At 34.5% G+C, this 13,026-nt stretch overlaps 1 protein-coding gene across 17 annotated transcripts in view; it reads right to left on the bottom strand.

The window, feature by feature from the left end:
• CFAP69 (cilia and flagella associated protein 69) overlaps positions 1-13,026 on the bottom strand; it is a 99,151-nt gene that overhangs the window by 63,300 nt on the left and 22,825 nt on the right. For 15 of the 17 annotated variants that reach the window (XR_010158580.1, XR_010158581.1, XR_010158579.1 and 12 more), the window contains 7 exons: positions 12,651-12,749; positions 9,363-9,512; positions 9,080-9,257; positions 6,909-7,032; positions 3,908-3,956; positions 3,695-3,816; positions 1,145-1,361 (listed from right to left, as the gene is read on the bottom strand). Coding sequence is in view for 13 of the 17 variants with exons in the window: in XM_054655929.2 (XP_054511904.1) it covers positions 1,145-1,361; positions 3,695-3,816; positions 3,908-3,956; positions 6,909-7,032; positions 9,080-9,257; positions 9,363-9,512; positions 12,651-12,749 (939 nt within the window). In the remaining 4 variants the exon portion in view is untranslated. Of the gene's footprint in view, positions 1-1,144; positions 1,362-3,694; positions 3,817-3,907; positions 3,957-6,908; positions 7,033-9,079; positions 9,258-9,362; positions 9,513-12,650; positions 12,750-12,936; positions 12,956-13,026 lie in introns of those variants that run through there. The other 2 variants (XM_063814686.1, XM_054655932.2) reach the window with 2 other exon arrangements.

Here is a 13,026-nt window from a genome sequence, read left to right as displayed (position 1 = left end):
CTTATTAGCCAGCATTTCCCCTTTTGCCTTAAAGTCTTCTACAAACATAAATGATATAAAGGACAGACTGAAGAATTGCTTTATTCAGTGGAAAATAATTTTACAAGACTAAATTTAGTAGCTCAGCATATTAGAAACTAGAGAATAAAAAGCCTATCATTTTTTCCTCCTTCATGCATAAATGGGTGATATTCTTGATCTAATGAAAATGCATCATACAAAATTATTGCCAGAGCAAAATTTCTACCAGAAAAGAAGCAATATCTTCCTTATAAAACTTTTTAAAAAAGGAATGTATTTCTTATTTCCTTTCTAAGAACTAAAACAAAATACAAACAAATTGGGGCTCTACTAATTTGTTAGACCACACTGGAGTCATTACTTCTGGCTAGAGATCTAGATTTTAAGCTCCATAGAGAAAAGGATATTTATTTTAAGCCTAACTGTATTTTCAGTAGTTAAGACAGTATCTAGTACTCAGTAGGCAGTCATAAATATTTGTTGAATGAATGCATTATAATACTGCCAGACTGGGCAATATTGTAATTCATTTCAGGCTCACGCCTGTAATCGCAAAACTGTGAGAAGCCGAAGTAGGCAGATGGCTTGAGCCCAGGAGTTTGAGACCAGCCTGGGCCACATGGCGAAACCCTGTCTATATAAAATACAAAAATTAGCTTCGTGTGGTGGCATGCACTTGTAGTCCCAGCTACTGGGAAGGCTGGGGTGGGAGGATCGCTAGAGCCCAGGAGGTTGAGGCTGCAGTGAGCCATGAGCATGCCATTGCACTGTAGCCTGGGTGACAGGGTGAGACCCTGTCTCAACAAACAAACAAAGCAAATAAAATATTGCCAGCATTTATTTTCTTCCCAAATATAATTTTTAGATAGGTCTAATAATACAAAAATTTAAATTACATGTATGATTTCTTTCGGGTGTGCATCAACTATGACATTTACTAATGTCTGATTTTAAAATCTGTGTTTTTCTTAAAACAACATATAAATACATTAAGAAGATAGGTCTATGTGTTTTTACTTCTCATTGCTTTAATTAACTTCATTGTTATTTCTATGCACATACTGAGCATTCAGTTGAAATATGAAGATTAGAATTTTGACAAGAATCTTGAAGGGCCACTCACCTTCACTCTCACACCATTCTAGAAATGCAAGGACTCGAGCATTTCCCTGGCATGACATGTATTCTTCTATTAATAAAGGAGCCACTGATGACAAAGTGGCAATTGCATGCAGTTGTAATTCTTCATGCTGTGCTGCAGACCAGTCAATTATTTTTTGCTTCTCAGGCTTCTTAACATAGGTAAACAAAGCCAAAATAACTTTGCCATCAATTAATAGCTGTGAGAAAGAACAAAGGATACTTTGTTCGAAACATAGCTAAAAATACTTTAAGGCAATTAAATAAAAATTTACATTTTGATGTTTTATTGAGGATTATTTCAAAATAATTCCTTTATAAAATAACCCCAATCTATGATAGGTACCAAAAAAAAACCCCAAAAATTAAAGAAGTTATAATCCTCTTTTCTGAGGTATGTACTCTCTGACAATAATATAAAATATGTATTTTTTGTTTTTGCTGCTCATATATGTAATGTAGTTCCTGCTTATAATAAAACCATAGGATATTTTAACGTATAATAAAACGTATAATAAAACATATAACGTATTTTATTTTAACGTATAATAAAACGTAGAATATTTTGGGGCAAGTGCTGACATCTCTTTCCTCACTCTTTTTTTAAAAGGAAATATCTCACAGACTCAGTTGTGTACCATAAAAAAGAATTTTGTCTGAGGTAATGACTACAGTGAATATTTAACCACATGCAACAGTACTTACATAAACATTCTACCAAATAAATGTCAGTTAGGTCACAAGCCATGTTTCATTACATGCCTAGTATTTTAAAATTTTATTGAACCCATCATTTTAATAAAAATGAGATTAAAATGCATAGCCATTATGACAACAGAATTAATACAGCTGATTCTGATGGATGCATATTTATGATTCACAAGAGAATAAAACACCATATGCTATATTTAATTTTCTTTTAATTTGGCATTATTCTATAAAGATTTTAACAAAAACAATTAATTTTTCTAATTCCTTACTAGTCCATGTGAAAAGAATGCAAGATTTAGAGTTGAGAAAACAGGAATAACTACTAGTTCTAACATTCTTGCTAGAATTAAGTATATAATGTTTCAAAAAACACCCCTGTGTATTGCAAATGATAGTGTACATATTCATTATCATTACTAGTAATATTACTGGACCACAAATTATGTGACACATAAAAATTGTTGATTTCACCGCTCACAAAGTGTTTTAAGAAGCTCCTCACCATAATCTGTGCTACTTGGTTCTGTTGCCTATAAAGTGTTGTTCAATCAATTAGAATTGATTTACAAACTGTAGTGTAAATTTTATTATCTTTATAGGTCTAATTTTAATATTTATATAATATTGTATTGGAATAATAAACCATACTTTATGGAATAATTTTCCAAATGATTTTCCATTTGCATTTTGGAAAATACATTTAGGTTCTACACAGTATGTATTTTTTTGTCACAAATAATAAAGTTATAATTATAAAGACAATTTTTCTTTTCCTGAGCATTTGAAAATATATATATTCCTTAAAGTTGCATTACTAAGAAAATGTTCAGCTCAGTTAAATCCTCATAATAATCTTGAGGTAGGTGTTATCCCCATGTTGAAGTTGAGCTACCTGGGATTTAGAGAAATCAAACAACCCATTCAATGCCACATAGCTAGAAAGCGGTAGCACTGAGATTCTGTCTGACTAAAGCCTTTACTGCTAGAACCCCATCTTTCTATTATTGGTAGTGAAGTTGATAGACTGAATTCCTACTTCTTTTTCATAGTAATCCTTGGAGCTTGGTAGAGTTTTAGATTAAATGGAAATTTCACTTAATGAGTAATTAAACAGAATTGTTAATAATACATTTACTGTCACTTTATAGTTTAAAAAGCCTTCATCGCAACTTCACGATAGACCTGTGAGCAGGGCTGAAGCATTATAATCTTTCCTTTACAGGAGGAGGAAATGAACCACAGATAGACGAGGTAATTTTTCTAAGGCCACATAGCTAGTAGGGGATAAGCCAGAAGTGAAATTCAGTTCCAATGTTCTTCAAATTACATCACGCTGTTATGCAGGAAACAAAGTATTAAGATAAATTCATAGAGAGTAAAAGTGATTAAAGACATTAGGTTTGTGTGATGAAAAAGCAGGTTCATAAGAGTTTGAGATTGGCATCACAGAGGTTAATAATTTTCTCCAGCATTAAATCAGTCCTTGTTACTATGGTCAGAGACAGATTATTAGGCTGGAATGGGCCTATGTGAAGCTTCTTTCATTTTATGCTGTCTAATTCAAGAGACCTAACTGTATTATTAAATCTCTTAGGTTCTACTGTTTTTCTCTGGTTTATGTGGTTTAAATTTAAGTACTTCACTGTTTACTAACAGATAAGCAAAGAAAAAATTTAAAAGCTAAAATTCAGGCCAGTAAGATTTTACTACTTTCTGTGGTAAATATATGAACCGATAAAATATTTACAGTCAAGACTTTAAAATAGTTATACTACAAAGTAAGACAATTTTTATTGACTTTCCTGCCTTGATTACTCTTTACCTGTACAGTAGGTAAATCTTTACATAAGATCACAATTACATTGAATAGTAATTTCTTCAACTCAAAATCTTCATAGGAATTAGAAAGCTTAAGTCCTTTTACCAAAAGATTTTGACTTTTAACTGTGAGGGAAAAAAAGTAAAATGAAAGCTTAAATGTTGTACAAGACTTATCAAGATAATTATAAGAAGTTTAAAGTTTTATGCTTTTTACCTTCATTAAAGGTGGCAAACAGTATCAAATCCTTGGTAAAGCCACATTCCTAATATAAATACATAAAATAAGCAGAAAGATGAATGAATAAGATGAAAGTTATGATGCAGATGCTCATATTTACTACTTAAGTACATTTATCAAATTCTCCTACTGTCATTCATTTGAATTCATAAAGCATGAATAGTAATAAAGAGTGAGGCAAAAAATAAAAACATATAGCCAGATAAGCTTATTTAAAATTAAATAAGCCAGATTTATTTAATTTTAAACTTACTTCTGTAGGTTCTAAGAAATATTTTATATTATTCTATGAATAGTCTGTTTAAAATTGTTAAGGATCCAAAGTATATTAGGTCTTTATAGTTACTTCTATAATTCGTTACCTATACTTCAAATGACACAGTAAGGGAGGAAAATCCAGTTATTCTCAACAGCTTTTCTTCTTAAACACTTCCACTTCTACCCCAACCATTCTTGTTATGTCAAATGTTTGGTCAAGAGATAATAAAGTAGTTCCTACTTAGCATGAAAAGCCCTGAAGAATCACCAGAGTTGCAAACATTTTAGCATATCAGCATTCCTGACAGAGATATCCTAGTTGGACTTTGCACATTAGGGAGAGTTTACAGGGGCAAACCCTGGGCTTATGAGCTTGTAGTTTTATAGCCCCATTACTTTAGGATCTATATGGTTTCTTTAGATGCTGAAGATATTATTTCCTTTGACTCACATTCATGAAATTCATCTGAATGTTTGCAAGGACACTAATGAGAAATTACTACCTGACCAGGGGCTTCTAGAGAAACAAAGGTCTACCTATAAGTTGCAGCTTTAACTAGGATACTATGTAGGACTGTTTCCCTATTTGCACAGCATGAATTCCATGACTCTTGGGACTACTTGACGTCCACTGTTAGTGGGCTGAGGTCTTCACAGTCGTTCTTTGTAGCACAACTAGAACTTACGTGTCTGACTTGTGAATATTGTTGCCAAGGATCTCTACTAAATAATTTCAATCATTCAATGATTTTTAATTATAAAATATGTGAAGGCTCAGCTTCTGGTACAGATGAGTAGTAGCTCCGAGAGAAATTCTCCTGCTGGTGACAAATAAAACTATCTTGTGACCAAGAGTAAGCAGACACTGGAAGGATGTCAGAATTTTGCAGAAGGGAATGGCACTACACGAGTTTCCCATTTTAAAAAAGGCTTTTGGGGCCGGGCGCGGTGGCTCACGCCTGTAATCCCAGCACTTTGGGAGGCCAAGGCGGGCAGATCCTGAGGTCAGGAGATCGAGACCATCCTGGCTAACACAGTGAAACCCTGTCTCTACTAAAAATACGAAAAAATTAGCCGGGTGTGGTGGCGGGTGCCTGTAGTCTCAGCTACTCGGGAGACTGAGGCAGGAGAATGGTGCAAACCCGGGAGGCGGAGCTTGCAGTGAGCTGAGATCGCGCCACTGCACTCCGGCCTGGGCGACAGAGCAAGATTCCGTCTCAAAAAAAAAAAAAAAAAAAAAGGATTTGGCCTGAGAGCAGGCCGTATTCTACACCTCGTGGAAATGCTAAAACTCAGAGTAACCCTGGGGTCTTAGTGGCCTGAAGAACCAGAGGGCAGAGGCAACCACAGCCATTGGAAAGTGAAGGGAGAAATCCCATAAAGGAGAGAGCCAGAGAGAGAGAATGCTAAATTCTGTGTACAAACTCTTCCCAAATATCTGGCTGATAGCTGAACCACACAAGTGCAGAGAATACTCAAGCATCCCAGGCAAGAACTGAATTAAGATTTGGGCTGCCATACCTCAAAAAGGGATGAGTACAGCTAAGTTAAATATGTAGTTATTAAAAATTCTTCAGAGGAGTATACCAGAATCTACAGTAAAGATGCTCATAATGAATAGAAAGATAAGAACTCTCAGGAGAGACGCTATAAAAAGGAATAAAAATAAATTCTAAAACTGAAAAATATATCTGAAGTAAAAATGCACTGGATGAGATTAACAGCAGAATGGAGATGACAGAAATAAAAAAGTCAGTGAATTTAAATATATAGACTAATACAAATTATCCAACCTGAAGAATAGAGAGAAAATTGATTGAAAAAAGTGAGCAGAGCCTCACAAACCTGTGGGACAATATCAAAAAGTCAAACATAAAAGTAATCAGAGCCTCTGAAGAAGCGGGGAGAGAGAATGGGGCTGAAAAAATATTTGAAGAAATAATGGCCAAGAGTTCTCCAAATCTTCTCAAAGACTTAAATTTATATATCCAAGAAGCTCTATGAAACCTAAGCAGAACAAATACAAAGGAGATCTCACCTTAGCACATCATTTCGAAACTGCTAGGAACCAAAGATAGAGTGAAAATCTTGAAAACAGTGAGAGAAAAGGATGATATATTATACATAGGGGAATAACGATTTGAAATAATGGATACTTCTCATCAGAGTCCAGGGTGCTCACCATTACACCATGGAACCTCACAATGAATATTTCTCATCAGAAACAACAGACTCCATAAGACAGCAGAACTTTATCTTTGAAATGCTAAACAAAAACATTTTTCAGCCTAGAGTTCTATATTCAATGAGCATAGACTTTAATAATTAAGATGAATTAAATATATTTTCAGATAAAAGAAAACTAAGATAATTTGTTGCCAGCAGCCAGTAGATGTGCACCACAAGAAATTGTAAACAAAGTTCTTCCAGTGAAAGAGAAATGATGCCAGATGGAAACTCAAATCATCAGGAAGGAAAGAAAAGCATCATAAGTGGTAAATACGTGTATAAATCACACAATAAGAGGAAGATTCCAAATTTCCAAAGGATTGCAAAGAAGAATTGGCAGAGTGATAAGCACACTGGTGACCATCAAGATATTACAGCATAACTTAGCATTACAAGAAAATACACAAATATTCCAACATAATATAGGACTTCTTTCACCCAAGCCCACCACTTCCACAATTAAAATTAATGCAATTTGATTCATACTTACAATCATTGGTGCTTCAGGATTTTGAGCTATAATTGTAGTGATCACTAATATGTCATTTCTAAGCTGACGGTCATAATGACTGAAACCTCTCATAAACAGATTTTTAAATACTTCCTTCAAAGCCCTAGAAAGTAAAATCATATTTTAAAAACTATATTGTTATGCACTAAATGTTTGCATCCCTCCAAAATTCATATATTTAAATCCTAACACCCAATGTGATGGTTTTAGGAGTGAGGCCTTAGGGAGGTAATGAGCCCTCATGAATGGGATTAGTGCCCTTATAAAAGGGACTCCAGAGAGCTGTCTTGCTCTCTTTCCTCCATGTAAGAATACAAGAGATCAGCAGTATGCAACCCAGAAGAGCACCCTCATCAGAACCCAACCACACTGGCACCCTGATCTCAGAATTCTAGCCTCCCAAACTGTGAAAAATAACTTTCTGCTGTTTATAAACCACCCAGTTTATGGTACTTTATTATAGCAGCTCAAACTAAAACACACACTTTTATGAAAATACTTCCTGAATGTCTATCAACAAAATCTCCCTTTTTATATTATACTATTCATTTGAACATATTTCTAATATTTTTTACACTTCCAAATCTGCCTCTAATCCTCTATGTACCAGATAAGACATCCACTAAACCAGTCTATTACACATGGTGGTCAAAGTGACAGCTCTATAACACATTCAATCATGTCATTTTCCTTTGTAAAACCATTTAAAGACTATTCTTTGTTCTTAGGATTAAGTCCTACCTCCTTAACAAGGCTTATTAGACCTTTCATGTTATGGTCCCTGATAACATTGTTAGCCTCATCTCTCACCATTGTAGCCTGTTCCTTCTGCTCTCATCATACTGAATTTTAGTTTTCTGATTTTGCTAATTATATTTTCACTTGTTTTCCCTGTCTAGGATGCTCTCCGCATGCAAAGCTTTTCTGTTACCAAGTCCTGTTTGTCATTCAGTTACTAGACTTGAGTTCATTAGGAAGCAGTTATTAATTCTCCAACTCTGAGTTAGGTTCCCTTGTATTAATAGTAGATATTTGTTGCTTTGCCTCCTGGGACCTACTTGCCCTTTTTATAAGAACAGCATTCTTATTTTTATTTAGGCATTTACTCCTTCCTGACTTTTGCTCCTGTGAGGCTGCCTTCAGCGGCCTTTTCGCCAGTCAGAGCATTTTTTCTTTTGGCACTAATAAATCACTGTGGAACAGGCATTTGACCAATATTAGACCATTCAGGGCCAAATTGGACTCAATTCAAAGACTTTTCTCTGAGCCTTCAGGATAGCAAGGTTTCTCTTCTGCTTGATTTGAGGTTGAAATGATGTGATCGTAGACTTCTTAGGTCTTACACTTCTTAGGTCTTACTACATAGGCTTGGGTGTGAAGCCAGCACCATGGAAGACAATGTAGAGAGAGGAGGGATGAAGTCCTAATATCTGCTGATCCCTGAATAAAGCTGCACATGAAACCAGTTTTATCCTTGACTTTGTAGTTAAATAAGCCATACATTTTCTATATTGCTTTGGTCATTTGGGTTTTTAGTCACTTGCAAACAAAAATGTGCTGACTGATCTTCTTCTGAAGAACATGTAGCATCTTACAATAATCTGTTTCATAACATTTAGTATGTTCTCTTTTAGTTGTCTATTTACTTGTCCATCCCTCCTAGCACAATGTAAATTCCACGAAAGCAGAGACAATATCTATATTGTTTTCAGTGGTATTTCTATGGCTTAATACTGAAGCTGGCATAGAGCAGACAATTATTTGTTGAATAAGTGAAGAAGCAACTTGAAGGCTCACGCACATTTTGTTGCTAATGCTTACTGCAATATCTGGGAGATAGTAAGCACTCAATAATAGATTCACTGGATAAATAAATGAAATAGTTCTTCTAAAGTCTAATTTTACTTTATCTATATTCCAAGTTATATTTTAGTGTTAAGAAGCTACTTTGAGAGCCTTCCACATAGAAAAGTGTGGCTTGTTATTGTGCAGATTCATTTATACCATGGAACAAAAAAGATGTCCTGAAACATAGCCATTACATGAATCTAAAACATAATTGAACACAGATTCAAACAAAGATGTTAGTTATGTCACTGGCTGTCATTTTAAGATTAAAAGAACATTCCTATCTAACCACATACACTTACAGCAAACATTCCAAGTTACTAAGCTGTTGTATGACTTCTTCTTTTGAAGATTTTTCCAGCAAGTTCCAAAGTATTTCTGATGAACGAAATAAAAGCTGTCCAGAGGGATCTGGGTCATTGAGGTGAGTACAGATTCCACTGGCTGCTTGTGCTTTCATCATTATAGTACAATTAACTTCTGAAAATAAAATTTAAAAATTATTTGTGCTTTACAATATTGACATTTTTAGACAGAAACAAAAGTAGTTGACAATGAAGTGTTTAAACTTAATAATATACAAACCAGAAGTTGAGAGATGCTGCAGAACTTTAAGTACCCAAAGTTTCTCAACAAGTTGATTTTCAAGCAAGGTCATTGACTGGACCATTGTTTTTGCTAATCCTCCAACTTCAGCCATTTGAATCTTGTATGATGAACTCGCTTGCTGGTAACCTAACAACAATTCATTAATAAATACATACAGTTATCTCACAGAATGATCATTAAGACAAAAGAATGAGTAATTTATTATTAAGCAACAGCAAGACAAACTTTTTAAAAGTGTATGGAATTTAAAAATCGTGCAGCATAGGGATGGGCCACATTTTTTCTGTAAAGGGCCAGATAGTATTTTAAGCTTTGCAGGTTATAAGGTTTCTTGCCAACTACTCAACTCTATAGCACATTGTAGCAAGAAAGCAGTAATAAACAGTACAAATATAAGTGGGCATGGCTGTGTTCTAACACAATTTTGTTTTCAGTAGGCCTAGTTTGACCTGGGACCCAGAGTTTGCTGATCCCTGGTGTAGTATTTAAAATAGGACCATGAATTTTGGAAACATCCTAAATTCTAAAAAAGAACAATATTTCTTGTCAGTAGATATGACTTTCAATAATGGAAAATGATTTGATTACAAATACTGAATGTTTTCACTAGTCAGTTTCACTGTGCAGGTTCAATGCATTACTTCAGTACTTTCAAGGGACAACAATTATATAGTGTCAGCAATAAAATAAGAGGTGAAAAATGTAATGCTACTCTGATAATTGTGAATGAATTTAATGGTATTTTAGGGAAGTTTGATTCTTGGTGACATGTCTTATAAAAATTCCTTCTGTCTTAGCACCTGTGAGAAATACTAACTCTTTTTGATGCAGGTATACCTAACTACATTCAACTAGAGGGATTAAATAAACACCAAAGGGTCCTCATTTACTGAGATGAGGCTTTATTTTTTCTTAGTGATCTCACTTATCTAACTCCCTGACTTTTTGATTTTTGAGTCCAACTAGATTCCTTAACTTTGCCCTAGTTCTGAGGTATCTGTCAGTTTGTCTTATCTTTGTAAATATGATCTCTGGCTGTGGACAAGGCCCTGTCCAATGCTGTGATGAGCTTTCTATGATACGCTCTAGCTACTCACCTCATGAATTATAAAAAGCATTTAAAAAGTAAGAAGAGGAAGGTTAAAATTGCCTATATTTTCATCATCTAGAGATAACATTAACATTTTCATATATTTCTTGTGATATTTTTAATGTATGCATACAATTTTAACAACATACTACTATACAGAATTTTATATTCTACTGTACTCACTAAAACTTTTATTGTAAGCTTTTCCCCATCCTATAAAGTGTTTTCTAAAATCATGATTTTTATGTGCGTAATAGTCTATCATATGGATGGACCAAAATGTACTTTATACTTACTGTATCTTTTTCTATTGCAGGTACATTTTAATAGAGGGATATAACACCATTAAAGCTCATGGACTTAATTCCTGTCTCCAGGGCTATGTCTCTTTCAACTGCTATACTGAGGACTTTTCAGCCGTGGTCCCGGATGTCTGGCCATACCCATCACTTGAAACCAACTGTGTGATAGTGAGAGCACTGACTCCTAATTTTCAGAGACTGACCAAATCAACCTCACGTCTTTGCCCCATAATACTCCTTTGTCTTAAGTCCTACACCACTGGTCTCCCTTTCTTTGAAGGGCGTCTGTATTTTGCCAAGGTTAACTCTAAGCTTGTGCTCTTAATTCCATCCTCTTGTGCTTTCTTTGAGAATTTCACCTTCCCATTTCTTTCTTACCAGCTTCTAGCTCCTCTGCCTACAAATGTGATTTCTCCCTATCCTAAAAACAACAAAACCCAAATAACCTTTCTCTGACTTTGCACTAGCTGAGCTGTTCTCCACCTTCTTTCTTTTTCTTCACCATCTGATCTTAAGATATGTCTGCATTCATGAACTGCCACTACTCTCTCACTCTCAAATCCAGTGCCTCTACTCTCACAATCCTCTGATTCTTTAATCCTGCATCTGCCCTGACCACTTTATATCAATAGATCTGTCAAAGATTTAACTACAACTTTTCAAGTGTCACATTAACTTGGCCTTTTAACTCTTCCATTACAGAAAACTGCAGCGTTTGACACTGAGACAACTTTCTCCTCCTTTGTCAAATATTTGATTCACTGGCACACAAGACATGGCAGTCTTTAGGTTTTCTTCCTCCTCTTTGAGCCTCCCTTCACTGCCAATTTCTTTGAATCATTTTTTCCAAACCTCAATATGGACACTCTCCATGTCATTCTTGATGCCTTGCTGCTTATATGTTTTATCTCTTGGCAAACTCAACCATTCTGGTGGCTTCAATTTTCAACTCTATTTGGGTGGATTCCAAAACTGTATTTCTGGTCCCTGTTGCTTTTAGTATCCAGTATCTTTTATCTACCAAGACACTCCTCCCCCATCTATCTCATCAACAGTTCAAACTGGACATTTAATAATCTCCTTATTCATTTCTCTAGTTTAGGTGCTGTTCCATTTTTTTGTTTTACTTTTTGACTTCCTTCTGTTTTCCCTGAATTTCTTTTTTCTTTTTTTTAAATTGTCTTTTTTTAACTGACTTCTGGTTCCCATTTTTCCTTGGTCTTAAATAATCTTTCTTTCGAACTACCACAGACTCTTATTTCCACCTATATTAAGAATCATATAACTTAAGAAATTATTGTTTATATCTTCTCTCCCTTCCTAGATTGATTAGAAATTACAGAAACTATGAAGGTAAGAAGTACATCTTAACATTATATCCTCACAGTGCACATGCCACTGTCTTGGTCCCAACCAATTCCGTGTGGCTCATTTACCACTATATATTAAGGTCCCTTAGCTATAACACATAGAACTATTTTCCCAAACAGGATGGAGAATGGCCCTGGCATTGGTAGCTTAACATTTAACTGAGTGGGGGCAGATATTATAAATAATTATAAAGTGTTTAAAAAATAATTTTATCAATGGTATTAAATAATATAATAGTAACATTTATAATTATTAATTAAATTGGGCATCACTTTACAAATTTGTTCATATTTAGCATCAGAATAAAAATATGCAAATCAAAAACTGAAAAATACATATATAACTTTTAAAAGATGACCAAAGAGCTCAAGACTACAAAAAAGTTTTCTTTTTAATGTGTTACATTTATGAGCCCACTGTGTCTGTCAAATTCAAAGAGATATGAGAATGTTCTGTTTTCTACATCACAAGTTATCACTGAAAGACCATTGTAAACTTCACCTGGAATATGCTTCTTTGGTGGTTCTGCATGATAAAAATCAACAATACACTTACAAATTTGTATCCTCAATTCAGAACTTGGTATTTTCATTAAGTCACCTGCCAGAAAGATAAACAGGTGCTATTTAACAACACTGTCATAAGCTTATTTGTAGAATTTAGGCATAAAATGTTAATAATATGATGATTATTAAAAATATTCTCAAAGATTCAAACTGGATCATGTTCAATTTATATGCATATTTTTATACATATGCTCACACACATACATACATATAAACAGTACCCTGAATCCATCCTTATACATTTGGCCCCTCAATCAATTCAGCCTCTCCTTTCTAGGGAAAAAAGAATGATGATTATTAATACAAATGCT

Source organism: Pan troglodytes, chromosome 6 (genome assembly GCF_028858775.2).
Source record: "Pan troglodytes isolate AG18354 chromosome 6, NHGRI_mPanTro3-v2.0_pri, whole genome shotgun sequence".
In the NCBI taxonomy this organism is placed as follows: Eukaryota; Metazoa; Chordata; class Mammalia; order Primates; family Hominidae; genus Pan; species Pan troglodytes.
The sequence above is the reverse complement of the archived record's forward strand: the minus strand, read 5'-3'. Positions and strand labels throughout refer to the sequence as shown.